This window comes from Oncorhynchus keta, chromosome 11, assembly GCF_023373465.1.
Source record: "Oncorhynchus keta strain PuntledgeMale-10-30-2019 chromosome 11, Oket_V2, whole genome shotgun sequence".
NCBI lineage: Eukaryota > Metazoa > Chordata > Actinopteri > Salmoniformes > Salmonidae > Oncorhynchus > Oncorhynchus keta.
Window position 1 is genome coordinate 40,076,566 of NC_068431.1, and position 22,602 is coordinate 40,099,167.

General features: G+C 45.9%; 2 protein-coding genes across 4 annotated transcripts in view; one reads left to right on the forward strand and one right to left on the reverse strand.

Annotated features, from left to right (window-relative positions):
• Positions 1-875: 875 nt before the first annotated feature.
• On the forward strand, positions 876-4,409 carry fdx1b (ferredoxin 1b). Its single transcript, XM_035781452.2, has 4 exons — positions 876-1,077; positions 1,440-1,567; positions 1,725-1,854; positions 2,091-4,409. The coding sequence occupies exons 1-4, from the start codon at positions 911-913 to the stop codon at positions 2,194-2,196; spliced, it is 531 nt and encodes a 176-aa protein (XP_035637345.1). The 5' UTR covers positions 876-910; the 3' UTR covers positions 2,197-4,409.
• A 546-nt stretch (positions 4,410-4,955) lies between these two features.
• The window catches only part of arhgap20b (Rho GTPase activating protein 20b), a 49,964-nt gene continuing 32,317 nt past the window's right edge, over positions 4,956-22,602 (reverse strand). For all 3 annotated transcript variants that reach the window (XM_035780651.2, XM_035780649.2, XM_035780648.2), the window contains 6 exons: positions 11,037-11,209; positions 10,691-10,852; positions 10,392-10,501; positions 8,881-9,070; positions 7,970-8,084; positions 4,956-7,863 (listed from right to left, as the gene is read on the reverse strand). In XM_035780651.2, the coding sequence (XP_035636544.1) occupies positions 6,245-7,863; positions 7,970-8,084; positions 8,881-9,070; positions 10,392-10,501; positions 10,691-10,852; positions 11,037-11,209 (2,369 nt within the window). In that variant the 3' untranslated portion in view covers positions 4,956-6,244. The remainder of the gene's footprint in view (positions 7,864-7,969; positions 8,085-8,880; positions 9,071-10,391; positions 10,502-10,690; positions 10,853-11,036; positions 11,210-22,602) is intronic.

Here is a 22,602-nt window from a genome sequence, read left to right on the forward strand (position 1 = left end):
AGGTCAGAGACACCCTCAGTGTGAGGACCATAATGACATTTTTCTTGACCTGGTAAGTTAAAGAACAATAAGGTAATTTGTTTAGTTGTTTGAGATTCTAGTTTCTGTCCTGCCACTGTGTCCTTGCTCAAGGCACTTAACCCCTAAACTCCTCCAGGGGTGCTGCACTGTGGTTGACCCTATGGCTGACCCTGCTCCAACCTTTGTGTGGATGTGTTTATATTGTCTAGCCTTAACAAACATTAAGAGCTAAACCTGACCATTGTACAACCTAATGTGCACATAATGTACTTGTATATACATACCTAGAGGATGATATGTGGGCCAGTTTTCTGTGAGCTCCTGTAAAAATGTGTTCCCTCCAGCAACAAGAGTAGACGTTACATTTTTGTAAGACATTCTAAAACTTAAAGCAGGTTTACAATGGCCACACATCATCATACAGACAGTAGTTGAGACAGAGGTTCAACATCTTGTAGGTGATAAAGTCTTATAGGTTATCCATAGTCACATAACAGGTGGCTGCTCCAAATGCAATTAAATTTGTTTTATAACTAAGTTTTCTGGACAGAGATCGCATTATTTTTTTCAATGAAAAACAACAGCATATTCTTATGAGGAACAAATAGCTCTCATCAGAGGTCAAAATGGGCTAATTGTGTTTAAACAGTGTAGGAAGCCATTGAGGATGCATACTTGAAGATCTACGATGACCTTAGGGTTGATGAGATGTGTAATTCTTATAGATGTTAGCTAAACCATTCTCTGCCATCTGCAGAGCTGAGGTTAGGTTAGGTTATCTATGCTAGGCCTTGGCCCTTCTTGTGGGCTGAGTTCTACTCAAGGCTGATGGTATTCACCAGAGGCCCCCTTTACCACTCACTCCACAATCGACACACCACAGGCCAACATGGCAAGGTGTTTGTATCTCGGCTCCTTCCTTTTCACTAAGATGGTCAATACACCCCGTATCTCAATGGGAGTCAAAACTTGCCTCATTAAAACCTGGACCCCACACAGCCAAGGCAAAGCCATCACCATCCCCTCGGCCATACAATCCGACTCTGAAAAGAACAGGTAGGTGATTTGAAATTGCTTGTAGGACCATAACATTATCTGCTAAGGTTAGTTTATAGGTCTCTTGAAACCATATATTTTGTAATCTGCTGTACATTTTAATTATGTATTCATACGGTTCTTTCTCTGTTCTTACCCAGAGCCATATTATAGTGAGTACGTCTACAATGGGTGATAATATAATAACTGCTGATAAATGTTAATTCAGCTGGCTGAAGATAAAAATATTTTAATAGGCTTTGATACAATACATCCAGAAAGACCGCTAAATGTTCGACCTTTTCAAATATATTGCTTAAGATAAATTATATGTACTCTTTATCTGGAAAGTCATGGCTCATAACAAGCTCTGATTTTTACAGCTTGTCGGAGGAAAAAGTCATAATACACTTTATTAACCAAGATGGCATCAGAACCACCACTGCTGTTACTGAAGGACAGACTCTGTTGGATGTTGTTGTAAACAAAAACTTGGACATAAGTGGTTTTGGTACGTAAACAGGAAAAATAGACAAGTAAAATATGAATATCTTTAGCAAATATGTATCACTGTATGTTGCATTTACAGTATAAAAGCCATCTACTATCCAGGTGTCTTTAAGGATTTTCACATATGTCCCTTTATTGTCTCCTCTGTTGTTCTTCAGGTGCATGTGAGGGGACATTAGCATGCTCCACCTGTCATCTCATTTTTGACAAGACATTTTATGAGAAGATGGAACCAACGGTGGATGAGGAGATGGATATGCTAGATCTAGCTTACGGGCTTACCAAGACGTGAGTTTCATTTTGAAATGATAAAGTGTCCTTCGCTGTCCTTTGCTTGTGGAAATGTTATGATTTACATACGCAATCACAGCTCAATCAAAACAGGCGACCACAATAAATGTTGATTTCATCTGGAACAGAAACAAGTGGTAGGGCCTCACTGCTGAACTGACATAGACACAACAAAGTGCAGGAAATTCGATAATTCATCATCTGTCTGCCTCTAATCTGCTTCTGATTGACAGGTCCCGTCTTGGTTGCCAGGTGACAGTGCAGAAGTGGATGGATGGTATGACTGTCCAAGTGCCCCAAGAGGTGAGGGATGCTGTGGGATCTAAAGGCAGCCAGTGATCCTTCATGCAACCTGCAACACCTCTCACCTACTGTACCAAGTCTAATCATCATCATAATCAAACATCTCCAGAAACATATCACTCAGGACCACTCTGACATGTATTTACCCTTTGCCCTACCAATGAACTAGCTTCTGTTGGAGAATCGGTTGTAGCAATTACATATTACCTGTACTTAGCATACAAAATGACCTAAAGTGGCATGCATTATAAATAGTAAGTTATTAAATGTTACAAACATTGCCTGTAGTTCAATGACATGTCACCTAGCATGCTGGCTTTATAAAAGGAAACCATTGGAAATATGGAAGCACATTAAAGTGGACCATCTTTATTCAGCAGTTCTCTGCAAAGTGCCTTCAGAAAGTATTCACACTCCTTAACTTTTTCCTAAATGTGTTGTGTTACAGCCTGAATTTAAAATGGATTAAATTGAGATGTTATGTCACTGGCCTACACCCAATACCCCAGAATGTCAAAGTGGCATTATGTTTTTTAAATTAAAATTTATACAAATGAATACATTTTTAAAAGTGAAATGAGTCAATAAGTACTTCAAATCCTTTGTTATGGCAAGCCTAAATAAGTTCAGGAGTAAACATTTGCTTACCAAGTCACATAATAAGTAGCATGGACTCACTCTGTGTTCAATAATAGTGTTTTTGAATCACTACCTCATCTTTGTACCCCACACATACAATTATCAGTGAATTTCAAACACAGATTCAACCAAAAAAAACAGGGAGGTTTTTGAATGCCTCGCATTCTATTAGTAGATGGGTAAAAAAAAAAGCAGACATTGAATATTCCTTTGAGTATGGTGAAGTTATTAATTACACTGGTGTATCGATACACCCGGTTGCTACAAAGAAACACATGTAATTCCTAACTCAGTTGCCGGAGAGGAAGGAAACTGCTCAGGGATTTCACCATGGGGTCAATTGTGACTTTAAAACAATTAGAGAGTTTAATGGCTGTGATAGGAGAAAACTGAGGATGGATGAATAACATTTGAGTTACTCAACAAAACTAACCTAATTGACAAAGAGAAAGGAAGTAAGCTTGTACAGAATAAAAAATATCCAAAATATTCATTCTGTTTGCGACAAGTTCTAAAGTAATACTGTAAAACATGTGGCAAAGCAATTAGGTAAATGTGATATTTCTGTATTTCATCTTCAATAAATGTTCAAAAATTAAAACATGCTTTCACTTTGTTATTATGGTGTATTGTGTGTAGATGGGTGAGAATTATTATTATTTTTAATTCCTTTTTAATTTAGGCTGTAACACAACAAAATGTGGACTAAGTCAAGGGGAATGAATACATTCTGAAGGCACTTTCTAAACCACATAAATTTCCCTTTAAGTAATTAAAACAACTGTGTTTTCATCCAACTACATTGTGTGAAATTTGACCCACTAATCTTTGTGCAAAACAATAAGTTGTTGTAATTAATAACCCTGCATATTTTAAATAGGATGTCTAGAAAGTTGGGACTGAGAAGGCATGGAAAAACACATGCAGAGAGTTTTGAGGGCAAACATGATTTATTAAAGGTGGTGCAATAAACATAGGCATATACAGGTTTGTAGCAACTGATAATGTAATAACTGCCAATAATGTAATAGCTGCTAATAATGTAATACATGTTGCATTCATTATGTAATAAATTGTCAATAACCTAATAACGTTATATATCTAAAAAGATTTTATTACATTATGCATTGATGAATACATTATGGAGTGGGTAAAAGCTTTTTCATTAATAGTGTAATAACTTTAACCAATAATGTAATAACAACTTTAAAAATAAATACTACATCTATATTCACTCTTTTTCACGCATATCAAGTGTCATGTAATAGCTGACTACACACCAAACCACATTCCTGAGTCGTTATTTGATATTACTAAGGGAATGTAACCAGTGGGCTAATGTTGGAGAGCTCATATTCATGTTTCTCAACAGACATAAACGGGCAGATCGTGGTATTTAAATCCTGACACACTTAGATATTGCAGATAATACAGTCCCAAAATGTTACCATATCTACCAGAACATGTAAAATGAAGCTGTGAGAGTAACTTTGTATTAAAACATTTCTTGTACTGGTTGACCTGAAAAAGTAAATGTGTAACACTTCCATATGTGGCTCATAAGGGGACTGTAAAGGTAAATACATTAAAGTAGTGGAAAAAAACACAGATTTCGGCCTTGGTCCAATGGGTTATGTGTGAGTGAGTGAGTGAGTGAGTGAGTGAGTGAGTGAGTGAGTGAGTGAGTGAGTGAGTGAGTGAGTGAGTGAATCAGTCAGTCAGCCAGTCAGTCAGTCAGTCAGTCAGTCTGTGAGTGAATCAGTGAGTTTGTCTGTCTGTCTGACATGAGTTTGGTTCCATCTCCACTCTGAAAGGCAAAGTAGCCTGGTCAATCCTGGGATAAGGAGGAGTGAATACTTATGTAAATAAGGTGTTTCTGTTTTTATTTTTAATACATTTGCAAAAATGTCTAAAAAACTATTTTTGCTTTGTCATTATGGGGTATTTTGTGTAGATTGATGAGAATAAAATACTAATTTAATCAATTTTAAAATAAGGCTGTAACATAACAATACGTGGAAAAGTCAAGTGTTCTGAATACTTTCCGAAAGCACTGTATCAATGCATCTATCTATCTATATATATGGTGTGTGTGTGTGTATATATATATATATATGTCATGGTCGTCATATGGAGGAGACCAAGGTGCAGCGTGGTAAGCGTACATACTTCTTTAATCAAAGAATGAATACTGAACAAACTATACAAAACAACTAAACGAACCGTGAAGCTAATATGGCTAGTACAGACAGGCAACTAAACATAGAATAAGAACCCACAAAATACCCAAGGAATATGGCTACCTAAATATGGTCCCCAATCAGGGACAACGATAAACAGCTGCCTCTGATTGAGAACCAATCTAGGCAACCATAGACATATAAACACCTAGACTTACAAAAACCACTAAACATACAAAAAACCCTAGACAATACAAAAACTAAACAAACCACCCTCGTCACACCCTGACCTAACCAAAATAATAAAGAAAACAAAGATAACTAAGGTCAGGACTTGACAATATACACACACAGTGTACATAAGGTGCTCCATTCTACACATGCAAAATGGCACTGAACTTTTAAAAAACAACATTTTAATTTTTTTTAAAAACTCAATGCGATTTATGTTGTAATTCTTCTTTAACGATAAAAGTTAGAATCAGGAAAATGTGAACACCATGCAATCGCTTGACAGTATTTGGAACTCAGTTTGGATAATATTCCATCTCATGTATTTACATTTTTTACAGCTATTTTGTGTGTTAGCTGAACGATATTTGTATAAGTGTTTGCTCGTAAACAAATTGTGCATGTTATACCTAATTTGCCTCACATTTTTATTTTTCCCTGACAGGGATAATATCCCTATCATCTTCTTGAACATGTCACAGTCCCTCCAGTAAACACACACATGACATTGAAGGCAAGATGTCAGGTCCTTATTCATAGCTTCAGCCATTTGCTATACAAAAGCATTAAGCATCCCCATTCAGTTGGAGGAGGTGCTCTGTCTGAGTGGTTTGCATAAATACCATTCATTTCCTCTAAGCAACAACCCACAGGACATTGCACAGACTGTTGAAATTGCTTATCAAGCTGACTAGTTTGACAAAATGAACTGCAAGTACTAACCCATTGAGTCTTTACCATCTGACACGGTCTTACTTCCTTGCTTAACTTTCATTACACATGCATCATACATTTATCTGCATTCATCACTAATCCTAATTCCTGCATTTAATCTGCACCATTCTTAATTTGGAATTTAGCAAGAAATACATAGATATTTACACACAGAGGGAGGTAAAGTAATCCTTGATTATCTACATTCTGATAACCCACTATAAAACACCAAGTGATGAGCATTTGTACAATCAGACAACTGATTCCTCACCATGTGATAGCTTTGTGGCATTTTCTGTTGGTTCAGCCATTTTACTTTGCTACTGGAGTTTACTTACAAGTTTTTTTTCAATTGCTTTTGCATCCGAGTTGCCATTCTTGTTGTCACCTGAGCTGAAGTATTCTCTCACAGTGTTTCTGACAGTTGCTGGCAGTTTTATTCTTACAGTGTGGCTGATTGTGCTTGCCGTTTTGGCATTGGTTTTAGATGATGTCTGGGAGAGAGGGGTGCATCCACCACCCAACTGTTCAGGGACCACCTCACCACAGTCAATCTCTGTTTTAGTCTTTGCTCCTTTCTCCTTGTTGTTGACAGATTGTCTGATTGACACAGACTGAAGGACCAGTGGAGTGTTTTGACCATAGAACACTGTCTGGGGTATGTGGACCTGCACACTCTGACCGAGAAGTTCCTCATTTTCCTTATGTTCTCTCCCTGTGTCAGACACCAGAGAGATGCCACACTCTTCCACAGATTGATCAGACGGTTTCTTCACCAGCATTCTGTTAGAGGAGGTGTAAAATGTCATTTTTGTCCTCTTCACCTCTTCTTTGTTGACAGCCTGGTTGTTTGTTTTTCTCAGCTGTATGTGTGTAATGGATATTTCTTTGGTCTGGCCTTTTGGCTCTGATGTCTCAAACACTTTATCCTTCTGGCTCTGGTGCACCTGCTCCCCACTCCAATCAGAGATAAAATTCTCACTGTCATCTGGTTGAGGGACAGGGCTTTGACTATTCTCACCTTTTAAACTATAGAGGCTTTGCGTACGCAACTGGTAGTCTTCTCTATTCTGAATGCTATTAGAACGGTAATGCTCCTTGTCTTCTTCTCTCTCATCATACTTATTATACAAGTCCAAAACCTCAGGTGCCTGAGTCACTGCCACTGGGAATGTCATGCTCCAGTCTTTTGGGAATTTCTTCGGGGTGTCTGGGGTGAGGGGGCGTAACCGTGCCGACGTGCCGAACAGGAAGGGTAGGGAGCTGGGCTCGTTGGGAGAGGACACAGAGTCAGAGCAGAAGGAAAAGGCACTGTCTATGGAGCTCAGAGAGGAGGCAGACGGTGAGGTGGCTGCGGAGGACAGGCTGGAGAAACTGGACCTGTTGGACATGGCCAGCCTCTGGGCAGGGTGCCAGAACCTAGAAGCTACCTGAGGGGACCTCCAGAAGGCATACCTAGATCTGCTGCCACCTACCCTGGGGCTGCTGTCCCCCTTTAGTAGCCCCTTAGCGTGGGGTTTGTGTGTGTGTTGGGAGTGGTCTGCACAGCCACACATCACTGCCGCATCGCAGCTGGACTGACGGGCAACAGGAGTGTGGATCTGGCTTTGGGACCCTGACTGGGGAGAAGCCAGAGACACACTGGGTTCTGAGGAGCAGCGGGCTGAGCGAAGACTCTGGGTCCCCATCAGGGAGCATATAGACCCACTGGACAGTGAAGACATAAAGTCTAGATTTCCACAGCTATAAGCACTTTCCTCACTCACATATTGCTTTTTCAAGGAGTCAACCTCATTCAGAAGGCCCAAAATCTCTTTCTCCTCTTTCAAGACCAGTTTCCCTGGAGACAGGAATAAAGGTTCCCTGTTAGGAGAGTGAAGTCCTCCTTGCTTCTCCCAGTCCCAATCATCAGACAAGTAGAGCTGCTGGTAAGACTCCACTGAAAGAAAAAACACGGGAGGATCAAAGCGAGACCACATGGTTACCGTGAAAATGCAAAAAAAAGAAAAGAAAATCAACCATATGTTATCTAACAAAGATCTCACCCATGACATCGTCTACAGTTCCTTGTTCACAATTTGTCTCAGTAAAAATGCACTCAACATCTTTTCCAAAAATGGCCAGGGTGTTTTCAATGAGTAGTTGGATGAGAGCTGCAACCTGCAATGGAGATGAAAACACATTGAGGCAGAAAGTGTTAACAAATAGGGGATACAGGAGATGAATATATACTATCTGCTCATGCTAACTTCAACACCAGAGTCATTAATGGGGTCCAATGAAAATGGCTTTCAATTCAGTGTATTATTCCAATTTACACAGAAAATAAACAACTTATACAGTGAGCTCCAAAAGTATTGGGCAACAAATATTTGTTGTTGTTTTGGCTTCAGATTTGAAATGATTCAATGATTATGAGGTTAAAGTGCAGACTGTCAGCTTTCATTTGAGTGTATTTTAATCCATATCGGGTGAACCGTTTAGAAATTAGAGCACCTTTTGTAGATAGTCCCCCCATTTTAGAGGACCAAAAGTATTGGGACATATCTACATTATGTGCATTATTAAAGTAGTAAAATGTTACGTATTTGGTCCCATATTCATAGCACGCAATGACTACATCAATTTATGACTGTACAAACGTGTTGGATGCATTTGCTGTTTGTTTTGGCTGTGTTTCATATTATTTTGTGCCCAATAGAAATTAATGGTAAATAATGTATTGTGTCATTTTGGAGTCACTTTTCCGTAAATAAGAATATAATATTTCTCAACACTTCTACACTTATGTGGAAGCTACCATGATTACGGATAATCCTGAATGAATCGTGAATGATGAGTGAGAAAAATTACTGAGGCATAAATATCATGTGATATTTGTGCATCTGTAACTTTCTCACTCATAATTGTTCACGATTCATTCAGGATTTTGCAGAATCATGGTAGTATCCACTACCTTTTTAGTGGACTGACTCTCCTCCTCTGGCCCTTTGGGCACGGGCAGCCACAGCATGTTGGGAGCGATACAGAGAGCCAGGTTCAAAGCGTTCATCTGGTTCTCCTGCGAGCTCTCCTGGATGTGATAGAGAAGGGCGAACAGGTAGCGGAGCAAGGTAACATTATCCTCTGGAAGCTGGCTCAATAGCCTGAAGGGGACAGACAATGGAGTGCCATTAATACCCTAGCGGCTAATTGAGGCCAGTAATGTAGAGAGGAATAGGTGAGTGGCTGATGCAAACACCCTAGTGAATGTGTTCTGTCCTGTTCATATACCATTCTTTAGTCTGTCTCTAGTAAATTCCACTTCTGCACAGTACATACAGTACATTTACTTGGGGAAGAACACATCAATAAATATATATCTTCATGTTGTTGAAGTTGCTCTAATGTGCCGAATGTGTTTTTCATAGATATTAAGATAAAAAAACAGATATTGAATGACTTTGAAACAGGACATGAAGTGCTGAGAAGGCTATTGGAATTAAAAAACAAGCAATACAGTTCTGTGTGTTTTTCTAGATGCACAAAACGATTTAATGAATTTAGCTGAATTGCAAACCACTGCTCTTCTATTCTATTGAGGGCATTTAACCTCTATTAAAGACAATTCTTTGATATGTCCTTTTTTTCCACTTTTCTGCCAGTCACAGGTTTCAAGATTTGAATTATTGTGTGCATTCTGTTGTACAATTTTCAATATTGTTCTGTTTCTGCTCACATCCATGGCTCAGCGTTACCCAAATGTTTCCTATCTATTTTTAAATGTATTTTTTACTCTGTTTTCTTCCCAATTTCATGGTATCCAATTGGTAGTTACAGTCTTGTCTCATCGCTGCAACTTCCGTACGGACTCTGGAGAGGTGAAGGTTGAGAGCTGTGCGTTCTCCGAACTACAACCAAGCCACACTACTTCTTGATACAGTGCCCACTTAACCCGGAAGCCAGTCGCACCAATGTGTCGGAGGAAACACTGTGCACGTGGCGACCGTGTCAGCATGCACTGTGCCCGGCATGCCACAGGAGTCTCTAGTGCGCGATGGGACCAGGACAACCCTGCTGGCCAAACCCTCCCCTAACCCGGACGACACTGGGCCAATTGTGCACCACCCCATGGATCTCCCGGTTGCAGCCGGCTGCGACAGAACCTGGACTCGAACCCAGAATCTCTAGTGGCACAGCTGAATCTCTAGTGGCACTGCGATACAGTCCCTTAGACCACTGCGCCACTCAAGAGGCTCCAAATCCCATAGAATAGGTAGCCACCGGACAATCATTCAAGCTGGAAAATCTCAATAAAACAATTGTAAGCAGATCCATTATATCAGAGGTGGGTGCAGAGGGTGGAGTCTTTTGTTTCATCCCTGCTCTAACACAATTGTCTCAGTTCATCAAGGACCATATGACAACTCCTTTATTTTAGCCACTAATCTATTGTTGGTAAACAAATAAACAGTATGAATCTCTCACCCTTTTATCAACTCAATCTTGTCTTCAATATCATCAGCCGCCATGACCTCCATCCACTTCTCATACAGACCAGTACTTAGCACACTGCCAGGGATGTTGCGCAGAAAGTCCTGTTCATTCAAATATAAGTCCTAGCAATCAAAATCTATACAGTACATTATGAAAATAGTTTAAAAAATAACTTTTGGTCCTCCATTTTAACATGTTACTGTTACTGCTGGCCATAATATTTCAGTTTAAAATCCAATGCAGTCTAGTAAATAATCTAAAACACAAGTGAGACTTCAGAAAGCAATTACAGTGATGACTGATGCAGCAACAAACACAGACTCCCCCTCCAGCTGAACACTGTTGCCAGAGTTCAGTCTTTCCTTCAGTTCCCGGCATGTCTTAGCATTGGCTGAGCGCCGGAAGATCCCTGTGGTGGTGGGGCCCTCATGATACAACAGATACAGCATGTCCTGTATGGAGAATAGACCAGACATGTAGTAGTTTGCAGACGCAATTAAAAGCTGTGAATAATTTGCCCACCATGACTGATATTATCCTAATTTTCCCATCATGATTGGAATTATCCTCACTGCTTTCCCAGCAGTAGAGATGAATAATTTATAATTTTTCATATTTGATGGGATCAGAACTCACCATGATGGGTCTGGGTAAATTTCCATGATGACAGATGGAGGCCAATGAAAGACCAAAGAGCTTGTGAGGAGTTGTGGGGGATTCAGGATATCCACCTCCTTGGCTGCCATGTCCTCTTCTCAGAGCCCAGTCTAACAGAGACTTCTTTCTCTTTATGTGTTTCTGAAAGGAATCTGTTGGAAATTATGAACAGCGCATTCTTTAGAAACTCTGAGTGACAGATATGTGGTTGTCATTCAATCAGACCTGCTTTCAGCCAAACAAAAATATTAAAATGTAATTTTGAGTAACAAATCTGTCATGGCTTCAATAAGTAATGAGTGCAGGAGTCAGGCGCAGAGCGCAGGGTAGTTCAAAAGAAGTGGATCCTAACTATTCCAAAAAAAAACAGAGAGACGGTCACGCCACACACACAAGGGCGCGTAAAGTCCCAGTCCAAACAAACAGGACGAAACTGATCAGAAAAAAGAAACCACAAGAATAATCAAACACCATAAAGAGAAAAACAAGCCCCCACAAAAGCCGACGGGCCTACTGGGTTTAAATAGCCCACAACCAAACCTAAACACAAAACAGGTGCAACAAATCAGACACTAAATGAAACAGAAAAGGGGATCGGTGGCAGCTAGTAGGCCCTCCCAGTCCACGAGGTACTGCAGGCCCCTCACCCGGCGTCTCGAGTCCAGAATAGCTCGTACAGTGTACGCCGGGGACCCCTCGTTGTCCAGAGGGGGCGGAGGGACCTCCGGCACCTCACCTTCTTGTAGGGGACCAGCTACCACCGGCCTGAGGAGAGACACATGAAACGAGGGGTTAATGCGATAATAAGAGGGAAGTTGCAATCTATAACACACCTCGTTTATCCTCCTCAGGATTTTAAATGGCCCCAGCTTCCGGCAGGGCAGGCGGAGGGGCAGGTTTCGGGTCGAGAGCCAGACCCTGTCCCCTGGTGCGAACACCGGGGCCTCACTGCGGTGGCGGTCAGCGCTCTTCTTGTGCCATCCACCGGCCTGCTTAAGAGTGTCCTGGACTGCCCGCCAGGTCTCCCTAGAGCACTGTACCCACTCCTCCACCACAGGAGCTTCCGTCTGACTTTGATGCCACGGAGCCAGGACCGACTGGTAGCCCAGCACGCATTGGAATGGCAACATGTTCGTGGAGGAGTGACGGAGTGAGTTCTGGGCCAACTCTGCTCATGGGACTTACCTCGCCCATTCTCCTGGCCGGTTCTGGCAATACAACCGCAGAAACCTACCCACTTCCTGGTTCACTCTTTCCACCTGCCCATTACTCTCGGGGTGATAACCAGAGGTCAGGATGACCGAGACCCCCAGATGCTCCATAAACGCCCTCCAAACACGGGACGTGAACTGGGGACCTCGATCAGATACAATGTCCTCTGGCACCCCGTAGTGCCGGAAGACGTGGGTAAATAGAGCCTCCGCAGACTGTAGGGCTGTAGGGAGACCAGGCAATAGGAGGAGACGGCGGGACTTAGAGAACCGATCCACAACGACCAGAATGGTAGTGTTCCCCTGAGATGGGGGAAGATCAGTAAGAAAGTCCACCGATAGATGAGACCAAGGCCGTTGTGGAACCAGGAGGGGCTGTAACTTCCCTCTAGGCAGGTGCCTAGGAGCCTTACTCCGCACACCGAACAGGAGGAGACATGGCCAAGGACGTGAGGCTCTAAGGTGGGCCACCAGTATTTCCCCCTAAGACCCCGCACTGTCCTCGCAATCCCCGGATGACCTGAAGAAGGTAGTGTGTGAGCCCATCGAATCAATTGATCACGGACACCAAGTGGCACTTACCTGAGACCGGTCGGACACTGTGGAGGCGCAGGTTCAAACCGCAACGCCCGCTCGATGTCCGTGTCCACCCCCCATACCACCGGAGCCACCAGCCTAGCAGCTGGAAGGATGGGAGGAGGATCGATGGACCGGTCCTCAGTGTCATAGAGACGGGACAGCGCGTCGGCCTTAATGTTGAGGGAACCTGGTCTATAAGAGATGGTAAATCTAAATCGGGTAAAGAACATGGCCCACCTAGCCTGAAGCGGATTCAGTCTCCTCGCCGCCCGGATATACTCCAGATTGCGGTGGTCAGTCCAGATGAGGAAAGGATGTTTAGCCCCTTCAAGCCAGTGTCTCCACACCTTCAGGGCTTTTACCATAGCTAGCAACTCCCGGTCCCCCACATCATAGTTCCGCTCCGCCGGACCCAGCTTCTTAGAAAATAAAGCGCAGGGGCGGAGCTTCGGTGGCGTGCCCAAGCGCTGTGACAGCACGGCTCCAACCCCAGCCTCGGACGCATCCACCTCCACTATGAATGCTAACGAAGGGTCCGGATGCGCCAATATGGGCGCGACAGTAAACAGCGCCTTCAACTGATTGAAAGCTCCATCTGCCTCGGCCGACCACCGTAAACGCACCGCCCCCCTTCAGCAGTGAGGTAATAGGCTCCGACATTTGTCCAAAACCCCGGATAAATCTCTGGTAGTAATTGGCAAACCCTAAAAACCGCTGCACCTCCTTTACCGTGGTCGGCGGTCACACTCCATCACCACCCCCGAGGTGGAAATGCGATAACCCAGGAAGGAAACGGCTCGTTTGGAGAACACACATTTCTCAGCCTTGACGTATAGGTCATGCTCCAGCAGTCGCCCAAGTACCTTGCGCACCAGGGAGACATGCGCGGCGTGTGGCAGAATAGATCAAGATGTCATCAATGTATACCACCACACCCTGCCCGTGCAGGTCCCTGAGAATCTCATCTATAAAGAATTGAAAGACGGCTGGAGCATTCTTTAACCCATACGGCATGACGAGGTACTCATAGTGGCCTGATGTGGCACTAAACGCTGTTTTCCACTCGTCTCCCTCCCGAATACGCACCAGATTGATTATACTCACTTTTTTCGTGAAAAAACGCGCTCCGTGGAATGATTCCAACGTCGTAGCGATGAGAGGTAGCGGATAACTAAATCCCACTGTAATCGGATTTAGACCTCGATAATCAATGCACCGACGCAGTCCTCCCTCCTTTTTCTTCACAAAAAAGAAACTCGAGGAGACAGGTGACATGTAGGGCCGAATGTACCCCTGTCTCAGAGATTCTGTGACATATGTCTCCATAGCCAACGTCTCCTCCTGAGACAATGGGTACACGTGACTCCTGGGAAGTGCAGCGTTCTCCTGGAGGTTTATCACGCAATCCCCCCATCGATGGGGTGGTAATTTGGTCACCTTTTTACAAAAAGCGATAGCCAAATCGGCATATTCTGGGGGAATGCGCACAGTGGAAACCTGGTCTGGACTCTCCACCGACGTGGCACCGATGGAAACTCCTATACACCTACCTGAACACTCCTCTGACCAACCCCTGTCTCCAGGAAATGAGGGGATTGTGAATAGCCAGCCAGGGAATCCCCAACACCACTGGAAACGCAGGTGAATCAATAAGGTAGAAACTGATCCGCTCCCTATGATCCCCCTGCGTTACCATGTCCAGCGGAATCGTGGCCTCCCTGACCAGCCCTGACCCTAACGGTCGGCTAACTAAGGAGTGCACAGGGAAAGGTGGGTCTGTCTGCACCAACGGAATACCCAACTTACGGGCGAGTCCGCAATCCATAAAATTCCCAGCTGCGCCTGAATCGCCTAGCGCCTTATGCTGGAGAGATGGAAAAAACTCAGGGGAAAAAATTAATAAAAACATGTGACCAACAGGGAGCTCTGGCTGAGTTTGGTGCCTACTCACCTGGGGTGGCCGAGAAGAGTTCCGCCTGCCATCTCGACTCCCCAACGCACTCCTCCAGCACCGGTCCGAAGTGTGTCCTCTCCGGCCGCAGTAGGTGCAGGAGGAGCCCCCTCCTCCGGTCCCCCTAGATGCAGCTCCTCCCAACTCCATCGGAGTTGGAGCGGGAGGGCTGGGAGGTGGAACTGACAGGACCCCCTCTGAACGCCCGCGGGCAGTTAGCAGGTTGTCCAGTCGGATCGACATGTCTATAAGCTCGTCGAGGGAGATTGTGGTGTCCCGACAAGCTAGCTCCCTGCGTACGTCCTCCCGGAGGCTGCATTGGTAGTGGTCCATCAGTGCCCTGTCATTCCACCCCGCACCAGCAGCCAAGGTCCAGAACTCCAAGGCGAAGTCCTGTGCGCTCCTCGTCTCCTGTCTGAGGTGGAACAGTCGCTCACCCGCAGCTCGGCCCTCCGGAGGGTGGTCAAACACGGCCCGAAAACGGCTGGTGAACTCCAGGTCGTGGTCCCGAGCCGAGTCTAGGCCGACGTTGGCCCATTCCAGGGCTCTACCCGTCAAACATGAGACGAGGAGGCTCACACTCTCCTCACCCGAGGGAGTTGGACGAACGGTAGCCAGGTAGAGCTCAAGATGGAGCAAAAACCCCTGGCACCCAGCTGCCGCTCCATTGTACTCCCTCGGGGGCGCGAGACGCAACGTGCCGGAACCAGTCGATGACATTGGAGGAGTGGGTTGTGTCATCTGTGGGGGAGCTGGGGTGGATGTCGGGAGACCACTCCTCTCCCATCGCTCCATCCTCTCCATCATCAGGTCCATCGCCGAACCGATCCGATGGAGGACGGCTGTGTGATGGAAGATGCGCTCCTCCATCGATGGAAGAGGGGTGGTTGCTGCTCCTGCTGACTCCATAGTGGTGCAGGCTTCTGTCAGGGCTTCAATAAGTAGTGAGTGCAGGAGTCAGGCGCAGAGAGCAAGGTAGTTCAAAAGATATGGATCTTTAATATAAAAAAAAACAGAGAGACGGTCACGCCACACACACAAGGGCGTGTAAAGTCCCAGTCCAAACAAACAGGACGAAACTGATCGGAAAAAAGAAACCACAAGAATAATCAAAAACCATAAACAGAAAAACAACTGGGCCTACTGGGTTTAAATAGCCCACAACTAACCCTAAACACGAAACAGGTGCAACAAATCAGACACAACTAAATGAAACAGAAAAGGGGTGGTAGCTAGTAGGCCGGCGACGACGACGACCGCCGAGCTTCGCCCAAACAGGAAGAGGCACCATCTTCGGCGGGATTCGTGACAAAATCAGCGCAATTCCCAGAGGACAACACACAAAAACAATTATATATAATGGGTTAAGGGTTATTTGGCTCATAACGATAGCGGAACTCTTTTTGGTGCTACAGTATATACAGTATATACTGTAGAACCCATTTCAAAGATTCCGAAAAGAACCATGTTCATAAGGTTCTATATGTAACCTTGTTTTGTGATGTAAAGAACTCTTTCCTAAGGTTCTATAAATAACCATTACCAAAAGTTTCTATACTGAACAAAAATATTAACGCAACATGTAAAGTGTTGGTCCCATGTTTCACAAGCTGATATAAAACATCCCAGAAATGTTCCATATGCACCAAAACTTATTTCTCTCAAGTTTAACGCACCAATTAGTTAATAGATAATCCATCCACCTGACATGTGGCATATCAAGAAGCTGATTTAACAGCATGAACATTACGCAGGTGCACCTTGTGGGATCATCTGGGACCAGACACCCGGACAGCTGATGAAACTGTGGGTGTGCACAACCGAAGAATTTCTGTACAAATTGTCAGAAACTGTCTCAGGGAAGCTCATCTGCGTGCTCGTCATTCTCACCAGGGTTTGGACCTGACTGCAGTTCAGCATCGTAACCAACATTAGTGGGCAAACGCCCACCTTCGATGGCCATTGGCATGCTGGAGAAGTGTGTTTTTCACAGATGAATCCCGGTTTCAACTGTACAGGGCAGATGGCAGAAAGCATGTATGATGTGGGCGAGCGGTTTGCTGACATCAACGTAGTGAACAGAGTGCCCCATGTGGCGGTGGGCTAAAGACAACGAATACAATAGCATTTTAACGACGGCAATTTGAATGCACAGGTATACCATGATGAGAATCCCATTGTCATGCCTTTCATCCGCCTCCATCACCTCATGTTTCAGAATGTTAATACACTGTCACAAGGACCTGAACACAATTCCTGGAAGCTAAATGTCCCAGTTTTTCCATGGCCTGCATACTCGCCAGACATGTCACCCATTGAGCATGTTTTTGATTGCCCTGGATCGACGTGTACGACAGCGTGTTCCAGTTCCCACCAATATCCAGCAACTTCCCACAGCCATTGAAGAGGAGTGGGACAACATTGTACAGACCACAATCAACAGCCTGATCAACTCCATGCAAAGGAGATGTGTCTCGCTGCATGAGGCAAATAGTGTTCACACCAGATACTGACTGGTTTTCTGATCCACGACCCTAATTTTTTTTAAAGGTATCTGGGAGCAAGAGATTCATATCTGAATTCCCAGTTTTGTGAAATTCATAGATTAGTGAGTAATATATTTATATATTTCAATTGACTGATGTCCTTAAATGAACTGTAATTCAGTAAAATCTTTTAAATTGTTGCATGTTGTGTTTATATTTTTGTTGTTCTGTTGTTACAACCCTATTCTGGTACTACGAAATGTATATATAATTTGCATGGTGCTGTAAAGTACACTTTCTTATTAAGGTTCTCTAAAGAACTATTCTCAATTTCAAAGGTTCTATAAAAAGTTTCTGCCATATAATATTGTTTTGTGTTGAATAAAAAATCCATAGATGTTATTTTTGTGTTGGTTGACAAGTTGAATCAGGTGTGCTAGCACTGGAATAGATCAAATACATGGAATGGCAGGCTGTCGACGAGGAGAGGTTTTGAAGAACTTTAATATCCTACAGTTTCTCTGAAACTTAGCTGAACAAGGACATGGATAATAGCTTTTTTTCTGTGCATCAGCAGCACAGACCGGCAGCGTCGGGTAAGCTCATGGGGGGTGGTATGTGTCTCTTTGTTAACATCATCTGGTACGCAATCTCTAATATTAAGGAAGACTTGATGTTCTGCTCGCCTGAGTTAGAATACCTCATGATAAGCTGTACACCATACTAAGAGTTCTCATCTACATTGTTGGTAGCTGTCTAGTTACCAGCACAAAGCGATGCTGGCACTAAGATCGCATTGAACAAGCTGTATGAGGCCATAAGTAAACAAGAAAATGCTCATCCAGAGGTGGTGCTCCTAGTGGCCGGTAATTTTAATGCAGGAAAACTGAAATCCGTCTTACCAAATTTCTACCAGCGTGTCACCTGTGCAGCTAGAGGTGAAAAAACTCTAGATCACTTTTACTCTTCACACAGATATGCTTACAAAGCTCTCCCGTGACCTCCTTTTGGCAAATCTGACCATAACTCTATCCTCTTAATTCATGATTATAAGCAAAAACTCAAAACAGGGAGTACCAGTGACGCGCTCAATACGGAAATGGTCTGATGAAGTGGATGCCAAGCTACAGGACTGAAAAATGTTCTCGGAACTCATCTGATGGGTTCGAGGAGTTTACCACATCAGTCACTGGCTTTGTTAATCAGTGCATCGACCACGTCACCCCCCAAGTTACCATATGTACATATATATCCCAACCATAAGCCATGGGTTACAGGCAACATCCGCACTGAGCTAAAGGCTAGAACTGCGGGGGGTTTGTAATCATTTGATTTACACAACATGCCTACCACTTTGGAGATGCAAAATATTTTTAATTGTGAAACAAACAAAAAATAAGACAAAAAAACGGAGAACATGAGCGTGCATAACTCTTCACCCCCCCAAAGTCAATACTTTGTAGAGACACCTTTTGCAGCAATTACACCTGCAAGTCTCTTGGGGTATGTCTCTATAAGCTTGGCACATCTAGCCACTGGTATTTACCCGTTCTTCAAGGCAAAACTGCTCCAGCTCCTTCAACAAGGATGGGTTCCGCTGGTGTACAGCAATCATTAAGTCATACCACAGATTCTCAATTGGATTGAGGTCTGGGCTTTGACTAGGCCATTCCAAGACATTTAAATGTTTCTCCTTAAACCACTCAAGTGTTGCTTTAGCAGTATGCTTAGGGTCATTGTCCTGCTGTCCTGCTGGAAAGTGAACCTCTGTCCCAGTCTCGGATTTCTGGAAGACTGAAACAGGTCTCCCCTCAAGAATTTCCCTGTATTTTGCACCATCAATCATTCTTTCAATTCTGACCAGTTTCCCAGTCCCTGCAGCATGATACTGCCACCACCATGCTTCACTGTGGGGATGGTTTTCTCGGGGTGATGAGAGGTGTTGGGTTTGGGCCAGACATAGCGTTTTCCTTGATGGCCATAAAGCAACATTTTAGTCTCATCTGACAAGAGTACCTTCTTCCATATGTTTGGGGAGTCTGCCACATGCCTTTTGGCAAACACCAAACGTGTTTGCCAGCTTCCAGCTTCCTAAATCAAGTTTTACAGAGGGCAATATACACAAACTAATAGTATAATAGAGAAAACATGTGGATTCATATTTAGAAGCAGTGGAAAGCAGCATTGTTATATATATATATATATATGTATATAATATATACACACAACCATGAAGATGTCTTGCTCTCAGCATTCTGTAAATTCATGCATATGTTCATGCTACAGTATATACAGTATATACTGTAGCATGAACATATGCATGAATTTACAGAATGCTGAGAGCAAGACATCTTCATGGTTGTGTGACACTTGAATGTTGGTCAAAAGGGAAATAAATTAAATAATTTGCTAGCAGGAATGACACCGATAAACAGAGTTCTTCGCTCTCTGCCTGCTGAACACCTGCTCTCACCGTCGTTAACAGAGCTGCTGGAAAACAGTGGGGTCGAAGGACGCTGTCTACCGGTCTCCCCGCTAGCATTGGAGGCAGTGGATCATCTGGACCAACTATTGAGGAATTGAACTAAACCATTCCAACGTTTCTGAAACTACCTCCCCTAACATGTAATGTTGGAAATGTTCTACCCTCTTGTGGCTTTGAGTCAGTGACTCTTATCACGGAGTTTGCTAGTTACCGACACCATGTGCAAACACTGTTTACTAGCACAGTGTTGCTCCTCTCGATAGCACAGCAGACGGAAGGCGAGGGCGACACGTGTACTAGCTAGCTTGATAGTTATTGACACAGTGTGCTAGCTAGCTTGATCGTTAGCCTCCCACCTACTGTGTACCATAGTCCTCCTTAGGACTAGCGAGCTAAGCAATCAACGTGTCTGTCACTCCAGCCTGACAAACACCTGCCCTCGTCATTGTTAACAGAACTGTGGGAAAACAGTGCCCGATAGGCAGGGGAGAAGGACACTGTCAAATTAAGTGGACACTTCTGATGATGTATCATGACGTCTAATCAGTATACACTTGCAGGGCGGAAGGAATTATTTTAAAATGGAAATTGGACGGAAATTCGTGACTCGTTCCGCGATGATTGTGTTTTCAGCCACTGGTAGCTTGTGGGTGCTTTATATGCACTGCAGGCAATTATGAGTGCATGTCTGTCTACTATAATTATTAATATACCCCTACTGTATGATAGCTAGCAAATGAATTAGCTAACTAACATTTGCCTGTGTAACGGAACTTCCTCCTCTTCTTCCGAAGAGGAGAGGCGAAACGGATCAGAGGACCAATACGCGGCGTGGTAATTTTCCATGGTACTTCTTTAATGCTTTAAGGTACACATGAACAAACTAACAAAACAAGAAAACGTCAAAACTCAAATTACAGTCCTATCTGGTGCATACACAGAGACAGGAAACAATCACCCACAAACACACAGTGAAACCCAGGCCACCTAAGTATGATTCTCAATCAGAGACAACTAATGACACCTGCCTCTGATTGAGAACCATACTAGGCCGAAACATAGAAATTCCCAAAACCTAGACAAACAAACATAGACTACCCACCCAACTCACGCCCTGACCATACTAACTAAACACAAAACACAGAAAATAAAGGTCAGAACGTGACAGTACCCCCCCCCAAAGGTGCGGACTCCGGCCGCAAAACCTTGACCTATAGGGGAGGGTCTGGGTGGGCGTCTGTCCGCGGTGGCGGTTCTGGCGCGGGACGCGGACCCCACTTCACCCTTGTCTTTGTCCGCCTTATTTTCCGCCTCCGTGGCTTTCTCACCATGGCAACCCCTCTCAATGACCCCACTGGACAGAGGGGCAGGGGCTCTGGACAGAGGGACAGGGGCTCTGGACAGAGGGACAGGGGCTCTGAACAGAGGGACAGGGGCTCTGGCGCCTCTGGGCTGAGGGGCTCTGGCGCCTCTGGGCTGAGGGGCTCTGGCGCCTCTGGGCTGAGGGGCTCCGGCAGCGGCGCCGGACAGGCGGGACGCTCCGGCAGCGGCGCCGGACAGGCGGGAGGCTCCGGCAGCGGCGCCGGACAGGCGGGAGGCTCCGGCAGCGGCGCCGGACAGGCGGGAGGCTCCGGCAGCGGCGCCGGACAGGCGGGAGGCTCCGGCAGCGGCGCCGGACAGGCGGGAGGCTCCGGCAGCGGCGCCGGACAGGCGGGAGGCTCCGGCAGTGGCGCCGGACAGGCGGGAGGCTCCGGCAGCGGCGCCGGACAGGCGGGACGCTCCGGCAACGGCGCAGGACAGGCGGGGCGCTCCGGCAGCGGCGCAGGACAGGCGGGACGCTCCGGCAACGGCGCCGGACAGGCGGGACGCTCCGGCAGCGGCGCCGGACAGGCGGGAGCACCTGCAGAGAGGAGACAGAGAGACAGCCTGGTGCGTGGAGCTGCTACAGGAGGCAGCGGCGCCGGACAGGCGGGACGCTCCAGCAGCGGCGCCGGACAGGAGGGACGCTCCGGCAGCGGCGCCAGACAGGCGGGACGCTCCGGCAGCGCGCCAGACAGGCGGGACGCTCCAGCAGCGGCGCCGGACAGGCGGGACGCTCCGGCAGCAGCGCCGGACAGGCGGGAGGCTCCGGCAGCAGCGCCGGACAGGCGGGAGGCTCCCGGCAGCGGCGCCGGACAGGCGGGAGGCTCCGGCAGCGGCGCCGGACAGGCGGGAGGCTCCGGCAGCGGCGCCGGACAGGCGGGAGGCACAGGCGGGAGGCTCCGGCATGGCGGGAGGCTCCGGCAGCGGCGCCGGACAGGCGGGAGGCTCCGGCAGCGGCGCCGGACAGGCGGGAGGCTCCGGACAGGCGGGAGGCTCCGGCAGCGGCGCCCGGACAGGCGGGAGGCTCCGGCAGCAGCGCCCGGACAGGCGGGAGCACCTGCAGGGAGGAGACTGAGAGACAGCCTGGTGCGTGGGGCTGCCACAGGAACTACCAGGCTGGGGAGACTTTCAGGAGGCTTGGTGTTAGGAGGAGCCTGAAAGACCGGGCTGTGGGGAGCACTGGAGCTCTGGTGCGCAACCTTGGCACCACTTCCCCAGGCTGGACAACTACTCGAGCCCGGACCCTCAAGAGTGCAGGCACAGGTAGAACCGGGCTGTGGGTAAACGGGAGATCTAGTGCTTACTACACGCACCTCTCCCCTAGGCTCCACTCCCACAGTTGCCCGGTTGCACCCTCCCAGCGCCCGGAGACACAGCACGCAGAGCCGGCGCAGGATAACCTGGACCAAGACTGCGTTGAGCAGGCACCATACGCCCTGGCTCAATGCCCACACTCGCATGGCACTCTCGG